The sequence below is a fragment of the Sus scrofa genome, chromosome 13 (assembly GCF_054392235.1).
Source record: "Sus scrofa isolate SSC_HxYL_T2T_F1_AM1 chromosome 13, Sscrofa_HxYL_maternal_Yorkshire_Landrace_v2.0, whole genome shotgun sequence".
In the NCBI taxonomy this organism is placed as follows: domain Eukaryota; kingdom Metazoa; phylum Chordata; class Mammalia; order Artiodactyla; family Suidae; genus Sus; species Sus scrofa.
This window is the reverse complement of record NC_139395.1, coordinates 111,420,738-111,441,789: the sequence shown is the minus strand read 5'-3', so window position 1 is coordinate 111,441,789 and position 21,052 is coordinate 111,420,738. Positions and strand designations below refer to the sequence as shown.

The 21,052-nt window shown below is 36.3% G+C and overlaps 1 protein-coding gene across 12 annotated transcripts in view; it reads right to left on the bottom strand.

The window, feature by feature from the left end:
* LEKR1 (leucine, glutamate and lysine rich 1) overlaps nucleotides 1-21,052 on the bottom strand; it is a 307,061-nt gene that overhangs the window by 264,563 nt on the left and 21,446 nt on the right. For 4 of the 12 annotated variants that reach the window (XR_014822591.1, XM_021069707.2, XM_084987475.1 and 1 more), the window contains exon 3: nucleotides 18,035-18,249. The exons of the other annotated variants lie outside the window; for them this stretch is intronic. Coding sequence is in view for 1 of the 4 variants with exons in the window: in XM_021069707.2 (XP_020925366.2) it covers nucleotides 18,035-18,249 (215 nt within the window). In the remaining 3 variants the exon portion in view is untranslated. The remainder of the gene's footprint in view (nucleotides 1-18,034; nucleotides 18,250-21,052) is intronic. 12 annotated transcript variants of the gene reach the window in all.

The window sequence follows — 21,052 nt, the reverse complement described above, 5'->3', positions numbered from 1 at the left end:
AAAGCTTCTGTACAACAAAGGAAACCATTTAAAAAATGAAAAGACAACCCACAGGATGGGAGAAAATCTTTGCAAATGATTCAACCGACAATAATCTCCAAAATATGCAAATAACACACACAACTCAACAACAACAAAAAATAAACAACCCAATTGAAAAATGGGCAGAAGACCTAAATAGATGTTTCTCCAAAGAAGATATACAGATGGCCAGCAGCTACATGAAAAAATGCTCAACATCACTAATTATTAGCGAATGCAAATCAAAACGACAATGAGGTACCACCTCACACCAGTCAGAATGATCATCATTAACAAGTCAACAGACAACAAATGCTGGAGAGGATGTGGAGGAAAGAGAACCCTCCTTCACTGTTGGTGGGAATGTAAATTAGTACAACCACTATGGAAACAGTATGGAGGTACCTCAGAAAACTAAATATAGAAATACCATATGATCAAGCAATCTGACTCCCAGGCATATATCTAGACAAAACTTTCACTGAAAAAGATAACATGCACCCCTATGTTCATCGCAGTGCTATTCACAATAGCCAAGATGTGGAAACAACCCAAATGTCCAACAACGGATGAATGGATTAAGAAGATGTGTACATATATACAATGGAATATTATTTAGCCATAAAAAGAACAAAATAATGTAATTTGCAGCAACATGGATGGAACTAGAGACTCTCATACTACATAAAGTAAGTCAGAGAGAGAAAGACCAACACCATGTGCCATCACTTATGTGTGGAGCCAAAAACATGGCACAATCTATCTACAAAACAGAAACAGATGATGGACATGGAGGGCAGAAGGGAAGGGGAGACAGGGATACTTACAGAGAGTTTAGCATTGATAGATGCAGACTGTTACATTTAAAACAGCCATGCAGAGTTCCCATCATAGCTCAGCAGAAACAAATCTGACTAGCATTGATGAGGATGAAGGTTTGATCCCTGGCCTTGCCCAGTGGGTTAAGGATCTGGCATTGCCATGAGCTGTGATGTAGGCCACAGATGTGGCTTGGATCCCTTGTTGCTGCGGCTGTGGCGTAGGCTGGCACTACCGCTCCGATTTGACCCCTAGCCTGGGAACCTCCATATGCTGTGGGTGTGGCCCTAAAAAGACAAATAAATAAATAAATAAATAAAATGGATGGGTAATGTGGTACTGCTATACTGCATAGGAAACTGTATCCAGTCTCTTGGGTAAAAACCTGATGGAGGAATCTCCTGTTGTGGCTCAGCAGTAACGAACCCGACTAGTATCCATGAGGATGCTGGTTTGATCCCTGACCTCACTCAGTGGGTTAAATGATCTAGTGTTGCCATGAGCTGTGGTCTAGGTCGCAGATGTGGCTCAGATTTGGTGCTGCTGTGGCTGTGGTGTAGGCTGGCAGCTGTAGCTCCAATTTGACCCCTAACCAGGGAACTTCTATATGCCACAGCTGTGGCCCTAAAAAGCAAAAACTTGATGGAAAATGAAATTTAAAAAAGGTGTGTATGGGTAGCTGGGTTGCTTTGCTGTTCAACAGAAATTGAAGGAACACTGTAAATCAACTAAATGGTAATAAAATTTTTTCAAAAGAGCAGGAAAAATAAGAATAAAGAATATATATGTGTATATATACATGATATATAATTCTTTAAACTCAACAATAAGAAAACAAACAACTCAATTAAAAAATGGACCAAAGACCTTATAGACATTCCACCAAAGAAGTTATGGCAAATGATCATAAGAAAGGATGCTCCACCTACTATGTCATTAGGGGGGTTCATATTAAACAGAAATGAGATGGCCTATTAGAATGGCCAAAATACAGAATACTGATGATGTCAAAAGGTTGAGAGGATGTAGAACAACATGAACTACCATACATTGCTGATGGGAATGCAAAAAGTACAGTCACTTTGTAAGTCAGTTCAGCAATTTATTACAAAACTCATATGATCCAGCAATCATGCTCCTTGATACCTGCATTTGAATATTTATAGAAGCTTTATTCATAATTGCCAAAACTTGGAAATAATCACTATTTCCATCAGTTGGTAAATAGAAAAATAAACTGTTATTCCAGACAATTCAGCACTAAAAGAAATGAGCTATCAAGACATCAAGAGACATGGAGGAATCTTAAATGTATATTAAGTAAAAGCCATTCTAGTTAGATATGTATATTGATGCAATCATCTTGGTACAGACTAAAGAACAGATTAGAAATGGGCAGCAGGGAGTTCACATCATGGCTCAGCAGTAACAAACCCAACTAGTATCCATGAGGATGCGGGTTCAATCCTTGGCCTCATTCAGTGGGTTAAGGATCTGGCATTGCCATGAGCTGTGGTGTAGGTCACAGATGCAGCTCAGACCCTGTGTTGCTTTGGCTGTGGTGTAGGCTGGCAGCTAGAGCTCTGATTCAACCCCTAGCCTGGGAACTTCCATATCCATATGGGTGTGGCCCTAATAGACCAAAAAAAAAAAAAAAAAAAAAAAAGAGGAGACTATTGTAGATGTCCAAAGAAATAATGGTGGCTGTATGGACTGAGAAACAAACAGACACATTTAAGTGATATTCAAGAAGGTGATAAACTATGATGGATGATATCAAGGATATATAATAATGATAATTAAAATGTGTTATATAAGTAACTCATGTATTTTATGCTAAAGGGGGTATGGAGAAAAGGGAACTCTCTTACACTGGTGATAGGAATGTACATTGGTGCATCCACTATGGAAAATAGTATGGAAGGTCCTTAAAAAACTAAAAATAGAACTACCATATGACCCAGGAATTCCACTCCTGGGCATCTATCCAAAGAAAACCATAATTCTAGAAGAGACATGAACCCCAATGTTCACTGTAGCACTATTTACAATACCCAAGACAAGGAAGCAACCTAAATGACCATCAACAGAGGATTGGATAAATAAGATGTAGTACACATATATGATGGAATATTACTCAGCCTTAAAAAATAATGAAATAATATAATTTGCCCCAACATGGATGGACCTAGAAACTATCATACTAAGTGAAGTTAGTCAGATGATGAAAGACAAACATCATATGATATCACCTGTATGTGGAATCAAAAAAAAAAAAAAAGATACAACCATACCTTTTTGCAGAACAGAAACAGACTCACAGATATTGAAAAACTTATGGTTAGCAAAGGTGACAGTTGCAGTTGGGTGGGAGGGGTGGACTTGGGGTTTGGATTGACACATGCACACTGAGGCATATGGAATGACTGGCCAATGTGGACCTGCTGTATAGCACAAAAACTACTCAGTATTCTGTGATAATCTATGTGGGAAAATAATCTGAGAGAGAATGGATATGTGTGTATGTGTGACTAGGTCACTTGGTTGTACAGAAGAAATTATCACAACCTCATAAATGAACTATACATTAATAAAACTTTTTTAAAAGACCATAAAAAAGTAATTCATGTTTTTTATTAAATGTGCATATATATATAAACACCTCAAAACAACCCTATTTAATATTCATAATAACCCTGCAACATAGTATTATTACCCCCATTTTACAAACTAGGAAATTGAGGCAAGACCATACCAAAAATAACTTGTAGAGCCATGATTGAAATCCAGTCAGTCTGATTACAGAACCCAGACTCTCAACACTACCTTACTATGTTGCATAATAATGATCAGAGTTACCATTTCCCGGCATTAAGAACACAAAAATAGCAGATGTGGATGAAAAATGACCAGTTCACCTTGGGGCATTATTCACGCCTGTGATGCAGCCAGTTGCAGATGTTCATGAGAGAGCTGAATAGATTAGTCTGGAACTCAGAGGATAAGTTAGAAATGAAAGCAGAGATTCACAAGCCCACAACACGAAGAGGTTAACTAAAGCCTTGGGGTTGGATAAGAGCAACTGTAAACTGAAGAAAGAATGTACGATGGAAATAGAAAAGAGCTGTGGAGAGGGCCCTGAAAGGCTCCAGTATTTACAGAGCAGAAAGAAGTAGAAACGTCTCATAGTATTGGAGTCAGAAAAGATGCTTGATACAATTTCAATTTTCTTAAATTTACTGAGGCTTTATTTGTGGCCCAGAATATGATCTATCCTAGAGAAGGTTCCATGTGCACTTACTGCTTTGAAATGGAATGTTCTATAAATATCAATTAAATTCTTCTGGTTTAATGTATCATTTAAGACCTATTACCATAATGATTTTCTGTCTGGATGATCTATTCATTGATGTAAGCGGAGTATTAAACTACCCCGTAATTACTGTGTTACTGTCAATTTCTCCTTTTAAGACTCTTAGTGGAGTTTCCGTTGTGGTGCAGTGGAAAGGAATCCAACTAGTATCCATGAAGATATGGGTTCAGTCCCTGGCCTTGCTCAGTGGGTGAGGGATCCAGCATTGCTGTGAGCTGTGGTGTATGTTGCAGCTGTAGCTCAGATCCTGTGTTGCTGTGGCTGTGGTGTAGGCTGGCAGCTGTAGCTCCCATTCAGCCCCTAGCCTGGGAACTTCCATATGCCACAGGTGTGGGCCTAAAAAGCAAAAAAAAAAAAAAAAGATTCTTATCTCAATAAAATTTTAGCCAACCGAATCCAACAATAGATCAAAAAGATCATATACCACGACCAAGTGGGATTCATCCCAGGTTCACAAGGATGGTTCAATGTATGCAAATCAATCAATGTCATACATTACACTAACAAAAGAAAAGTCAAAAGTCACATGATCATCTCAATAGATGCAGAAAAAGCATTTGACAAAATCCAACATCCATTCATGATCAAAACTCTTACCAAAGTGGATATAGAGGGAATGTACCTTAACAAAATAAAAGCCATTTATGACAAACCCACAGCAAATATAGTACTCAATGGAGAAAAGCTGAAAGCCTTCCCACTAAAATATGGAACAGGACAAGGATGTCCACTCTCACCATTTTTATTCAACATAGTATTGGAAGTCCCAGCCATAGCAATCAGACAAACAAAAGAAATAGAAAGTATCCAGGAAGTTCCCGTCATGGCACAGTGGTTAATGAATCTGACTAGGAACCATGAGGTTGCAGGTTCGATCCCTGGCCTTGCTCAGTGGGTTAAGGATCCGGTGTTGCCGTGAGCTATGGTGTAGGTTGCAGACACAGCTTGGATCCTGCATTGCTGTGGCTCTGGCATATGCTGGCGACCACAGCTCCAATTGGACCCCCAGCCTGTGAAACTCCATATGCCACGGGAGTGGCCCTAGAAAAGGCAAATTGACAAAAAAAAAAAAAAAAAGTTTCCAAATTGGAAAAGAAGAGGTAAAATTGCCACTCTTTGCAGATGACATGATATTATATATAGAAAACCCTAAGACTCAACCCAAAAACTATTAAACTGATCAACAAATTCAGCAAAGTAGCAGGATATAAGATTAACATTCAGAAATCAGTTGCATTTCTGTATACTAACAATGAAATATTAGAAAAGGAATACAAAAATACAATACCTTTTAAAATTGCACCCCAAAAAATGAAATACCTGGGAATGAACCTGATCAAGGAAGTAAAAGACTTATATGCTGAGAACTATAAAACATTAATCAAGGAAATTAAAGAGGATTCAAAGAAATGGAAAGATATTCCATGCTCCTGGGTTGGAAGAAATTAATATTGTAAAAATGGCCATACCAGCCAAGGCAATCTACAGATTCAATGCAATCCCTATCAAATTACCCAGGACATTTTTCACAGAACTGAAATTTATATGGAACAATCCAAAAATTTATATGGAACCACAGAATACCCAGAATTGCCAAAGCAATCCCAAGGAACAAAACCAAGCAGGAGGCATAACTCTCCCAGACTTCAGGAAATATTACAGAGCCACAGTCATCAAGACAGTGTGGTATTGGTACCAAAACAGACATACAGACAAATGGAACAGAATAGAGAACCCAGAAATAAACCCAGACACCTAAGGTCAATTAATCTTTGACAAAGGAGGCAAGAATATAAAATGAGGAAGACTGTCTTCTCAGAAAGTGGTGCTGGGAAAACTGAACAGCCATATGTAAATCAATGAAACTGGAACACACCCTCACACCATGCACAAAAAATAAATTCAAAATGGCTTAAAGACTTAAATGTAAGACAAGACACCATCAAACTCCTAGAAGAGAACATAAGCAAAACATTCTCTGATATCAACCTTACACATTTTTTCTCAGGTCAGTCTCCCAAAGCAACAGAAATAAAAGCAAAAATAAACTAATGGGACCTAATCAAACTGACAAGCTTTTGCACAGCAAAGAAAACCATAAAAAAACCTAAAAAGACAACTTACAGAGTGGGAGAAAATAGTTTCAAATGATGCAACTTACAAGGGCTTCATCTCTAGAATATGCAAACAACTTATACAACTCAACAGAAAAAAAGCCAACAACCCAATTGAAAAATGGGCAAAAGGCCTGAATAGACATTTCTCCAAGGAAGATGTGCAGATGGCCAACAAGCACATGAAAAAATGCTCGACATCAATGATTACCAGAAAAATGCAAATCAAAACTACTATGAGGTACCACTTCACAACAGTCAGAATGGTCATCATTAATAAGTCCACAAATAACAAATGCTGGAGGGGGTATGGAGAAAAGGCAACTCTCCTACACTGTTGGTGGGAATGTAAATTGGTACAACCACTAAGGAAAACAGTATGGAGATACCTTAGAAAACTATACAAAGAACCACCATATGATCCAGCAATCCCACTCTTGGGCATATACCCAGACAAAACTTTCCTTGAAAAAGACACATGAACCCACATGTTCACTGCAACACTGTTCACAATAGCCAAGACATGGAAACAACCTAAATGTCCAAAGACAGATGATTGGTTTAGGAAGATGTGGTATATATACACAATGGAATACTACTCAGCCATAAAAAAGAACAAAATAATGCCATCTGCAGCAACATGATGGAACTAGAGACTCTCATACTAAGTGAAATAAGTCAGAAAGAGAAAGACAAATACCATATTATTTCACTTATATCTGGACTCTAATATAGGGCACAAAGGAACCTTTCCATAGAAAAGAAAATCATGGACATGGAGAACAGACTTGTGGTTGCCAAAAGGGAGGGGAAAGGAGTAGGAGGGACTGGGAATTTAGGGTTAATGGATGCAAACTATAGTCTTTGGAATGGATAAACAATGGGATTCGCTGTATAGCACTGGAAACTATGTCTGGTCACTTGTGATGGAGCATGATAATGTGAAAAAAAAGAATGTATACATGTATGTGTGACTGGGTCACTGGTACTGTGCAGCAGAAAATTGACAGAACACTGTAAATCAGCTATAATAAAAAAATCTTTTATTAAAAAAAGACTATTAGCATTTGCCTTACATATTGAGGTGCTCCTATGTGGATGCATACATATTTACAATTATTATATCTTCTTTGTGGATTCATCCTTTGATCATTTTCTATTCTTCTTTGTCTCTTGTAACCATCTTTATTTTAAAGTCTATTTTGTCTGATATGAGTACTGTTACTCTAGCTTTCTTTTGATCCATTTGCATGTACTACCTTTTTCTATTCTCTCATTTTCAGTCTGTATGTGCCCTTATATCTGAAGTGGGTCTCTTGTACACAGCAAGTCTTATTTTTGTGTCCATTCATTTAGCCCGTCTATGTCTTTTGGTTGGAGCATTTAGTCCACTTACATTTAAAGAAATTATTGATATATATGTTCTTACTGCCATTTTATTAATTGTTTGGATTTGTTTTTGTAAGTCTTTTTTCTTCTCTTCCTCTTTTGTTCTCTTCTCTTATAATTTGAAAACTATCTTTAGTGTTGCATTTGGATTGCTTCTGTGTGTGTGTGTGTGTGTGTGTGTGTGTGTGTTGTAGATTTTTGGTTCTTAGATTGCAAGAATCAATACTGTCAAAATGATTATACTACACAAGGCAATCCACAGATACAATGCAATCCCTATCAAATTACCAATGGCATTTTTCAAAGAACTAGAACAAAAAGTTTTAAAATTTGTACCGAATTGCTCTTAAAATTTGTGGCACAATGGAGACAAATCCAAAAAGTACATGAAAAGATGCTCAATATCACTAATTATCAGGGAAATGCAAATCAAAACTACAATGAGGTATCACCTCACACTGGCCAGAATGGCCATCATCAAAATGTCTGCAAGCAATAAATGCTGGAGAGAATGTGGAGAAAAGGGAACCCCCCCCACATTGTTTATGGTAATGTAAATTGGTACAACCACTATGGAAAACAGTCTAGAGGTTCCTTAAAAATTCAACTGCCATATGATCCAGCAATCTCATTCCTGAGTATATTCTGGTTAAAACCATAGTTTGAAAAGATATACGTACCCAAAATGTTCACTGCAGTCCTATGTTCAATAGTCAAGACATGGAAGCAACCTAAACGTCCATCAACAGAGGAATGAATAAAGAAGATGCGGTACATATTTACAATAGAATATTACTCAGACATAAAAAAGAATGCAATGATTCCTTTTGCAGCAACATGGATGGACCTAGAGATTATCATACTAAGTATGCCAGATATAGAAAGACAACTATCATCTAAAACCACTTATGTGGAACCTAAAAAATGATACAAATGAACCTCTTTATAAATAGAAATAAACTCACAGACTTAGAAAACAAACTTATGGTTACCAAAGTGGAAAGGTGGGGGGAAGAATAAGTTGGGAGTTTGGGATTAATACATATAAAATAGATAATCAACAAGGACCTAATGTATAGCACAGGCAACTCTATTCAATATTCTATGATAACCTATATGGGAAAATAATCTAAAAAAGAATGGATATATGTATATGGATAACTGACTCACTCTGCTGTACAGCTGAAACCAACAAAACATTGTAAATCAAGTATACTCCAATATAAAATAAAAATCTAATTAAATTAAGAAAAAAAAAGAATTCAAGTACCAAAATCCCTGAAGCTCAGGTAAAACAATTCACAGGAAAGCTATACTTAACTGTGGATCCTCAGGGTTGTCATATTTGGTTTCTTGGTTTTTGTCTAACAGCTCTCTCCATTTCTTCCCCTATGCTATTAATTTTATTATGTCTTTTAAAAATACCTCATATCCTTTTTGTAAAGAAGGAGGTATAATAAATAAATAAAAGTAACAATTAAATTCTACAGTTATGCTTTCTACATCATCTCTACTTCCCTCAGCAGAAAACGCAGGGTGTGAACCTACTAATCAAAGTTGGGCTAGCCTTTTTAAAATCCCCAATTAAACTGAAATTAATTGTCATGATAGGGCTAAGATCAGGATGTTTCCTAAATTCAAGGATCTCTCTTGTGATATTGGGCAGTGTTTATATATCTAAGATAAGTGAGATTGTGATGATATCTACTGGGTTGGGAGGAAGGGGCAGGGAGGAACAGACTGTATGCTATTATCCTTAGTTAACAAACTCAGAAAGAGACAGAAAAGTGAGGGAAGTGAACAAGAAATTAATTTCTGTCAGGCACAGAGTAATGTGTATATATCATCCTTGTGGTTAAGTAGCTGTTTCTTTGACTCCTTTATAGATGAAGAATCAAAAGTACAAAAAGATCATAAGTCAAGGTCACAGGGCTAAGTATCAGCAGAGCCTCTATTGTTTCTATCAGATCATACACTGCTTCACTTCATTTATTGTCATAATTCCCACCAGGATTTAGTCCAATAAAAACTGTACTTTTATCTTATAATGATAACTAATATTAAGTAAGGTAAATTCAAAGGGAAAAGATAAATATAAGAAATATGACTGTCTGAGATGGATATTCTAGAATGCTGATTAAAACGCTTGGGGAAAAAAGGCCTTTGAAAAACACAAAGCAGAAAAAAAAGTACCTTATTTTGGTAACCATGTTGCTATGGCAACAAGATAATGATACACAGAAGAGCTTCCCAAGTTACACTGGTAATAAAAGATATACAAGAATACATAGGTCTATCAATGTTGTTGAATAAATATCAATCTCCATAACCTTACCAGATCTAATGGAGGAAACCCATGTAAATATTATTTATACCAATAATAAAAACACCTGTCAACTTCTTGTATTTACTATTTCTAAGTGTCCACAGAGAAAAGAAATAGTGGAAAATAGTATACTCAATACATAAGAACTTTAGTCTAGAACACAATTTAGTGCTGGTTTAGGAAAAAAATGAAAAGAAAAGGATTAGCTGGTCTTAGAACCACACAATATGAATAAAACTTGTTTAGGTTTCTCATAGTTTAAGTAATGTGTAGCACAAATATCAATATAATAAATTCATATCTATACATCTAGACTAAGAAAAACAGGATGTAAACACCTAGGTTTAAGTTATTTACTAACAACCCTATGTCTGTTGGAGCCATTTTTCAGTTGCCTGAAAAAAAAAGAAGTATTTTTCCAAATGGTACTCAGCCTTTTTTTTCCTGCCATCCCCAAGTTCATATGCCCAATCACACTCCCATCAGTAACAGCTTTCATTCCACTGCAGAGACTCCCACTCAGTCCCAAAAGGCAAATCAGAATCATGGGAGAGAGGCTTTGAAAAGGGCTCTAGATATCTGAAATGATTACCTAGGAAATATGCCCAAACTATTAGAGCTATAGTTCTACATCAGTTCTTTGTTCTAAAAAATCTTGATGATTCACAATTCTGTTGCCCATTTTTAACATGCATGCCTCTTACACTACGTCCACAAACAACAGAGAGTACTACACAAGTAGAAAAAGCTGAGCCTAAGTAAGACATGCTCAAAAGATAAGACTTTTTAAAAATTAAGTCCTTGATGTATTTCTTTTCTTGAGATACTGCTTTTTTTTCTCATAAAGAACTTAAAAAAGTATGCATGTGTTATTTTCTGGAAGGAAATGTAATATCCAGAGAGGCGGGCCCTGTTGGTGTCTTCTTCCTTACAATAGAACCTATTCTTTTAGGAAGCAATGAACCAACTCCCTAAAGTCAGTTCCCCAGTCTCTCCTGTAGTTGTGGGAAAGTGTTTGATCTCCTAATACAGGCATTTCCCCTGACTGCTTTACTGTTCATATTTCTGCCTAGAAATGTACTTTTGGCAGTGCAGAAGCCATATTGAGATCATGAAGAGACTTGTATGAGGCTGAAGACCTAATCATGGAGAAAGACAGGAGGAGAGATGGAAAGGGGCCGGGTCCCTTGTGACATTGTTAGCTGCCTAGACATCTTCTTCTTGATTGAAGAAACAAACCCTTGTCCTTTAAGCCACTTGCTCCAGAATGCATTCCTAACTGGCATAACTGCCTAAGTGGGAGGTAGTTTTGGCAAGTGAAGACAATGACTAACAAAACCTGCCTTGTTTGCCGCATTATCCTCTACTCTGGCCAGGTACATCTATTTCCTCCAATTATCTTCATTTATAAACTCAGAGACACTCTGTTAATTTGATCCTAAACTGCAGACTCAATCTGGCTCTCTGAACCTTTGGTATGTACCTATGCCCTTTTGTTGGGCTGACTGGTCTAGACTTGACTTCTACAGCTCACCTGATTTCTGAGAATGACCAACTCCGATCAACAGAACTCTTAAGTCTGATTCCTCATAGACAGGCTTATCCTACCACTGCTTAAATTTCCATGCACCATCTCAATTTGACATAAGCAAAAGAGAAATTAAAAAGGAATAATTTAGCAGGCATGCAGAGACGGATGTGTGTGTGTATACACTGACTTTTGTAAGCTAGACATTTGTAAGAATTTAAGCCATTAAATGAGAGAAAAATATTGTTTGTTACTCAAAGCAATATTTAATTTGACTGAAAAATCAATCCAATGTCACAAACAAGATGAAGTAGCCCTGCAACTCCCTGGTCCTACCTCTTACAACTAAACAACATTGATCATAACACAACACAAGCATAGGAAGACTCTGAAAGGTGGAAAGAAGAAGGCAAATTGCCTACTGACTTCAAGACCAGAGAAACACCAAGGGAGGGCAATCACTGAGTTTCCTTATTATCTCCTATATATCCAGACAAGGTGCTTTTTACAGAACTCCCCAACCTAGAACCATCAACAGCCACCAAAAACAAAGAAACAAAAAAAACTCCAAGAAAAGTCTGATCTACTTAGCTGATCAGGGCAAGCATGACTAAACAATAGAAAACAATCTTGGTAATATCCACCCTCTCTAGCTAAACAGCAACTGTAAAACAGTACCTCCCAACTCACAGTTTCAGGGAGCACATAACTAAGTAGAGTATTTATCTTTCATACACCACAGCCCTGCCCCATAGATGCAGGTGGTGTACTCCAATGCACCTGGCTGGTATAGTATCTGAGTAGCTAGCTGCAAGCTGATCTTCCATCACCTTCTGTAGAAACAAGATATGCTCCAACTCTCCCACCAGGGCAGCCAGCAAAGTCAATGGGGAGCTAAGCCTCCACTCCCACCCTGCACCAATGAATCTGAACAAAGTGGTACAAGTTATCATAGTAAGCATGCCACTTTCCTTACAGCTTGGTGTTGGTGAGGCCCAGTAAGGAACTAAACCTCCAAACCCAATTGGCAGCAAAAAGACCAAAGTGAAAAACAAAACTAGAGGCACTCCAATTCTGGCTCCCCACCCATATCCTGTGTTGTAGGGTCTCAATCAGAAGGCTCCAGCTCCACCCAGCATTAGTGAGGTAGAAAAAGGTTGTGTGAGACAGAACAGTCAACACTCTGCTTCTCTACCTCTGGTGCCAGTGGGACAAGCAGGGGGCTGAGCGTCTACTTCTAGCTGATATGAGCAAGGCAGAATCAAGTGATAGGAGGCAGGGCTGATTGGCACCAACTTCTCCCATTCTTTGGTGTCAGTGGGGCACAGAAAGAAGTCGAGCTTCTGGCTCCACCATGCTGCAAAAAATAAGAATGAGTGAGCTCTTTGGGTACCCTGTCCCTGGTGATAGTGAGTTCAGTGGTGAACTGATATTATATCCCCATGCAGAGACATAAGGACATGAAAGTTGGTGACCTACTTTTGCTAGAGAGGTGTGAATGGGGCCAATGGAGATATGCTAACTTCAGTTTCACCAATCTGATATGAGGCAGTGAGAGTCAAAACCCGACTTTTGCTAAAGAAGTGTCAGTGGACCCAGCAGGAAGCCGAACAAATATACCCACTTAGTTTTCATGCTTTACATCAGCAAAAGGAGTGCCTGCTAAAAACAAGATAAAATAGGATCTAGTCTCATAGTATAACCTCCAAAATAATCAGAGTTCTATGGAAAATCACTCATCATGCCAGAACTGGGAAAATCATAACATTAATGAGAAAAGATGATCAACAGACCCAACACTGAGATGAATCAGATGTTGGAATTATCTGACAAGGATTATAAAGGAGCGACCTTTAAAATTCTTATAAAGGTGGTAACAAATTCCCTTGGAACAAAAGAAAAATATAGAAAATCTCAATAAAGAAATAGAAAACTAAAAAACCAAAGAGAAATGATAGAACTGAAAAATACAGTAAGAAAAGAGAAAAAGAAAAAGAAAGAAAAATGTCACTTAATGGGATCAATAGCAGAGTATAATGACAGGATAGAATCAGTGAATTTTAGGATAAATCAAGAGAATTCATCCAATCCAAATAAAAAAGAAAACAGAAAGAAAAAATAATTAACAGAGTCTCAGTGACCTGTGTGACAATAACAAAAAAGCTAATATTCATATGATCAGAGTCTGAAAGGAAAGGAGAGGGAGGAAGTAGGATTAAATAATATTTGAAGAAATTATGGCTGAAAACTTATAACTATGGCAAGAGATATAAACATACAAAATCAACGAGCTGTAGGAAAGATCCTATTCTATCCAAACACAAAAAACTCAAATAAATCCATGTTAACACACATCATAATTAAATCATATACTATGATAATTACATATGTATATTGCAATAACTAGAGCAACCACTAAGAAACACATACAAAGCAATATACTTAAAGCACTAAAAATAAATCAAGATATAATCGTAAAAATGTTCAAGAAAACAATCTGAAGGTAAGAAAGAGAAACAGAAGAGAACCAGGGGAAACAAACTGAACAAAAATAAAATGACATGCATAAACACTAACATATTGACAATTACCTAAATGTAAATGTAACCTAAAAATATCAAGTGAAAATTATAAGACACTGATGAAAGAAATCACTTGGCACTTATTATTCAAAAATAAGTAGTTAAAACAATTTTTATAAGATACTATTTGATAGTACAGTAAAATCTTCACCTTTTAAAATCTTCATACCTGTGGCACATGGAAATCCCCAGGCTGGGGTTGCATCAGAGCTACAGTTGCTGGCCTACACCATAGCCACAACAATGCCATATTCTTAACCCACTGAGCGAGGCCAGGGATTGAACCTATGTCCTCAAGGATAACAGTGGGGTTCATTACCAGTGAGCTACAAAGGGAACTCCAAATGCTCAGCTTATTTCATCTTAAAGTGTTTAATATTTTTATCTCCTAATAATAAGAAGTATATAAGAGCTTATGTAAAGACCAATTATTTTTTACTGTATCTACCTTCTTTTTCATTAAATGTAAAAGGAAACATTAGATATTGATTCATTTAATCAAGAAATGCATTGTTGGAGTTTCTTTATCGTATAGTGGGGGTTAATCAGAAAAGAAGAAGAAATAAAAGGAATCCAAATTGGAAAGGAAGAAGTAAAACTATCACTGTTTGCAGACGACATGATACTATACCCAGAAAATCCTAAAGACGCTACCAAGAAAACTGTTAGAGCTCATCAATGAATTTGGCAAAGTTGCAGGATACAAAATTAATGCACAGAAATCAACGGCACTTCTATACACTAACAATGAAAGATCAGAAAGAGAAATTAGGGAAGAAATCCCATTTACCATCACATCCAAAAGAATAAAATACTTAGGAATAAACCTACCTAAAGAGACAAAAGACCTGTACTCTGAAAACCATAACACACTGATGAAAGAAATCAAAGATGACACACATAGGTGGAAAGACATACCATGCTCTTGGACTGGAAGAGTCAATATTATCAAAATGACTATACTACCCAAGGCAATCTACAGATTCAATGCAATACCTATCACATTACCAAGGACATTTTTCACAGAACTCAAACACAATATATTAAAGTTTGTTTGAAAGCACAAAAGACCCAGAATAGCCAAAGTCATCTTGAGAAAGAAAAATGGAGCTGGAGGAATCAGGCTCCCAGATTTCAGACTATACTACAAAGCAACAGTCATCAAAACCATAAGGTGCTGGCACAAAGACAGGAATATAGATCAGTGGAACAGGATAGAAAGCCCAGAATTAAACCCACACACCTACAGCCAACTAATCTATGACAAAGGAGGCAAGAATATACAGTGGAGAAAAGGCAGCCCCTTCAATAGGTGGTGCTGGGAAAACTAGACAGCCACATGTAAAAGAATGAAATTAGAACACTTCCTAACACCATACACAAAAATAAACTCAAAATGGATTAAAGACCTAGATATAAGACTAGACACTATAAAACTCTTAGAGGAAAACACAGGCCAAACACTCTCTGACATAAACAACAGCAACATCTTCTCAGATCCACCTCTTAGAGTACTGACAGTAAAAATAAAAATAAACAAATGGGACTTCATTAAACTTAAAAGTTTCTGCACAGCAAAGGAAACCCTAAACAAAACGAAAAGACAACCCACAGAATGGGAGAAAATCTTTGAAAGTGAATCCACTGAAAAGGGATTAATCTCCAAAATATATAAACACCTCATACAGCCCAATACAAAACAAACAAACAAACAAACAAACAAAAAAAACATCAAAAAATGGGCAGATCTAAACAGAGAGTTACCCAAAGAAGACATATGGATGGCCAAAAAACACATGAAAAGATGTTCAACGTCACTCATTATTAGAGAAATGCAAATCAAAACCACTATGAGGTACCACCTTACACCAGCCAGAATGACCATCATCAAAAAGTCTACCAACAATAAGTGCTGGAGAGGGTGTGGAGAAAAGGGAATCCTATTACACCATTGGTGGGATTGTAAATTGGTGCAACCACTGTGGAAAGCAGGACGGAGATTCCTCAGAAAACTAAACATAGAACTACCATTTGATCCAGCAATCCCACTCCTGGGCATCTATCCAGAGAAAACCATGACTTGAAAAGACACATGTACTCCAATGTTCATTGCAGCACTATTTGCATTAGCCAAGACATGGAAACAACCTAAATGTCCATCGACAGAGGAGTGGATCAAGACGAGGGGGTACACATACACAATGGAATATTACTCAGGCATTAAAAGGAAAGAAATAATGGCATTTTTGGCAACATGGATGGACCTAGAAATTATCATGCTAAGTGAAGTCAGTCAGACAATGAGACACCAACATCAAATGCTATCACTTACATGTGGAATCTTAAAAAAGGACACAATGAACTTCCTTGCAGAACAGATACTGACTCACAGACTTTGAAAAATTTACAGTTTCTAAATGACGCAGGTTGGGGGGTGAAGGGATGTGCTGTGGGTTTTAGGATGGAAATGATATAAAATTGGGTTGTGATTATGATTGTACAGCTATAAGTGTAATAAAATTCATTTTTTAAAAAAAAGGCACAATGAAGGATCTAGAAAGATATATACTAAACCATTAAAATCAGTTTTATCTCCACTAAGAAGAAAGCAACCAAAAGGATAAAAAAAGGACTTTCCTGCCTTTTCTTTCAATACTTCTTTTATTTCCTATGTTTATGTATTATTTATTTAGTACATTATTCAAAGAAAGTAAAGAGTGAATAAAATCAAACAAAAGAATCTCACAGATAAAACCCTTCATATGTAAAATTTTAAATTAAATATTTTAAATTTTTTTACTTTTCCACTCAAATATTTTAAAATACTGTTCAGATTTGAAATTCAAGAAAATAAAACAAAATTTTCTTAGTAAAGGACTAAGAAATATCAGGCTCAGTTGATATGTAATGTAATTACTAAAATGTGTAATAAAATTTAACAGAAGTACTTAATTCTAAGAGATTAAAATGTTTATTTATTTATTATTTTTTTGTTTTTATGGCATATAGAAGCTCCCTGGCTAGGGGTCAAATCAGAGTTGTAGCTTCAGCCTAAGCCACAGCTTGTGGCAATAGTGGGTCCTTAACCTACTGAACCTAGCCAGTGATCAAACCTCATATCTTCATAGAGACAATGCAGGGTCCTTAACCCACTAAGCCACAACAGGAATTTAGCAATTCTAAGAGATTTGAGAAAGTTTCTACTTTACAAGGACGCAATGTTCATTATATTCATTAGTTCATGATTTACTAACATCAACTGTCAATATTTTAAATGGAGAAATATTCATTCAAAGGAAAAAGGAAAAGTCATGAAAAAACAAAAAACCTGTAGAAGTGTTTGTATAAACCCAGTGAGGTGTCTTTAGACAGACTAAATTGCTGATTAGACTCAATAGCATTAGGAACCCAATCTTTAATTTTATTCCAGTTTCAGTGATTTAACATCATGTGCCAATTGTAATGTTTTTGTATCCTTTCAAAACACAAATACCCTCTTCTATAAATCTAAATATTCAAGGCCATCTAAAAACAAATGTTAGATATCAAAAACTACCCAAATTCACCCGATTTTTGATAGGCAAATCTTCTTAATGATAAAATTAAGATAATCAACTGGGCAAAAGCAAAACCAACCCATCTCAACTTAGTTACTGAATTAATAGGTGTTTAACTTTTCAGATAGAAATACATGCCTCAAAGGAATGCTCAAACTATATTTAAGAATTATATTTTGTAATCAGTAATAATTAATGAACAAATTCAAATTATTAAGGGGTTAATTATACTTGATATAGAGAAATTCTAGAAAAAGTCAAAGTCTACTTTATGTATTTGTCTTCCACACTAAATAAATGACAAAAAAGAATAACACATTCTAACCTTTCTGTTTGGGATTCATTGTCAGTTTTGTACTGTTCGAAATCTTGGCTAAGAGACTGTAGCTTTTCTTCAAGTCTCTTTTCACGTTCTACACTTCCTTGATAAAATTTCATCTCTTTTTCCATCACTTTCACTTTTTCTTCCATAGCCTTAAACTCATGAAGAATTAGATAGCTGACTCCACAGTACTTACAAACCTTTTCTTCAGGGGACATCTAGAAAATAGAACATACATTTACTGAATTATATTTAATTAAAAAAAATAAAGTTCAACTGAGGATGTTATTACAAACATCTTAGTCAAATTAAGTAAATGTATACTGTGCTATATGGAGCAATAATTGTAACATTGCATACATTTGGGTAAAATTTTAAAAACTGGCGTGATATTGACTCTAACACAAAACCCTACAATTAAAAAGGGTCTCTTGGAATAATTATTTCTCCATGGTATCTCTATGAAAGATTTACTCTTCAAATATTTTCCATAAAATAAAACTAAAAATCTTTAAAATTCCTAATTTAAGATTAATTTTCCATGTAGTGAGAAGAAACCACTGGCCTTTCAGTACCAACAGCACTGTGATCCTAGAGACGCTTCTTAGCTTATTCAGATCTAATTTTCCTCATTTATGAAATTATGGCATTGAACCAAATGATCTCTAAGTTTCTGGTCTATTTTAACATTTTATGATTTTTACAGGATTTAATGTTCTGTCATAAAACCACAAATAGGAAAAACACTTTGAACCTAATTTCTCCTCCCTAAATCAGATAGTTCTTTTCCTCTCAAGGAGGTATAGTTTTACATATTTTACAGATAAGGAAATGGGACTATTGAAGTTAAATAACCAGCTGATAGGTGGAGAAGGTGGCATTAAACCTAAGTCTATTTAAAACCAGCAAGTATGCCTGTAACCATTTGTATCACATTTATCTACCATGTATATGTCAGCATTCTCTTACTTTTTTCAGATAAAATGCTCATATATCTTTGGCTAGATAGGAGGTGGAAAAAAAAATTGAATTTTAGCAAAATCAAGAGAAAGGTGATTTTTTTTTCTGTCTAAAGTATATAAATATTCCTCAAGTAGCCTCTACTAGTCTTTCTGTTCACAAAGATAAGAGACAGTTTCATTAAATACTTGCTTCAGGGCACTAAAATGAAAGTAACACTAGGATTATGTGAGGAATGCTTACCCTCAATACAGCCTCCCTTACCACTAGAAGGCAGTCCTGATGCCACCATATCTGCCTATCAATGCCATCCACCATATGTGCTTATCCATGCCATACTCGAATGAGTTGAAAAAAACTAATAATTTTCATACAGTAAAAATTTTCTCATTTAAACTTCAATAATAAAAATTTCAAATTAAAAACCATGATAGAATACTGTGGGATGCAGATTAATGACTATATCAACTAACTGCCACTGATATCAAATGTATAGATTTATAAAACAACAGGTTTGAAAGAAATCAGAAATACAACCTCTGGTTCAATCTCTAGATGGGTTCATTGAGACTATTCCAACCTAGATAAGTTGTTATCCAGACTCTATTTCAACATCCAGAATGCTAGGAAATTACTTTGTAAAATAACCAGTTCTATCTTCTGAGGACTTTGTCTATCAGGAAATTCTTTTTCAGCTGACCGCAAATCTGCCTTCCTGGCGCACCCATAGGTCCTAGACCACCTAGTAACCACGGAACAACCCAGATGTTTTTCTAATATTTAAAGACAGCTATTAGGAACACTCTCTATCTTCTAATTCTCCAGGTCAATACGTGCAATTCCTTCAGTTGTTTCCCATATGACATGGTTTTGAATTTTTTAGTCATTCTAGATAATTTTCCTTGAATATGTTCCAGGTTCTATATATGTTTCAAGGTATAGTGACCAGAACTGAATACTTTAGTTGCTCTCACTAAAGCAGAATAAGAGAGGACTCAAATTTCTCCCATTCTAATATCTCATTAATAATATTATCTAATGCAACCGTAGACCACAATAGTCTTTTGCATTTTTAATAATTACATGTTGCTATTATATAACTGGCTTTTATGTTACATAAAACCTCTATTTAAAAACACACTTCAGGAATTCCTGTTGTGGCAGACCGGAAACAAATCCAACTAGGAACCATGACATTGCAGGTTCGATCCCTGGCCTCGCTTGCAGGTTAAGGATCCAGCGTTGCCATAAGCTGTGGTATGGGTTGCAGACTTGGCTCATATCTGGCATTGCTGTGGCTGTGGCATGGGCTAGCAGCTGTAGCTCCAATTCGACCCCTCACTTGGGAATCTCTATATGCTGTGGGTGCAGCCCTAAAAAGCAAAAAATAAATAAACCATGCCCCATTACACTGAATATATCAATCTATTCCTTATGACCTGTCTCCACTTTCTAATACTGGCTGCTCTGTTTGGTATATTACTAAAACCCCCTCCACTCTAGCAAGGCTAATTGGTGAATGGGGGTTGGACATCTGACCCAGAAGAACCAAGCCTTAAGCTGGGATGAGCCAGCTAGGCCTGTAAGTGCTAAAGATCAGGCATTTAGGACACCTTTAAGACAGCCATAATAAAGAAGACTCACATGCAAGGTACAGAGTAAAGCACATTATTGGGATGAGAGAGAGAATGAACAGATAGAAACACAGAGAGAAGATGAGAAAAAGACATTGTGGATCCAGAGTAAGACAGAAAAAAATGGAATCAGTCACTGTCTTAAACCCAATGACCTTCCAATCCCTCACTTCAATCCCTGTTAAGACCTAGTCTCCCCTCTTGCCCTTTGGGATCCACTCCCAATCTTCCTCCACTATTCTCCTTTCCTCCAAAAGTTCCTATTCCATGAAACCAATAACCCTCATTCTATTATGTGAGCATTTGGCTTTTAATATGCAAGGGCTGAACAAGAAATAAAATTGTAAATGTAAATAAAAATATATATATGTATATTTTTTAGACTCAAACTTTTGTTAGTGGCTTTGTGTTCTTCTGTAAAATTCTG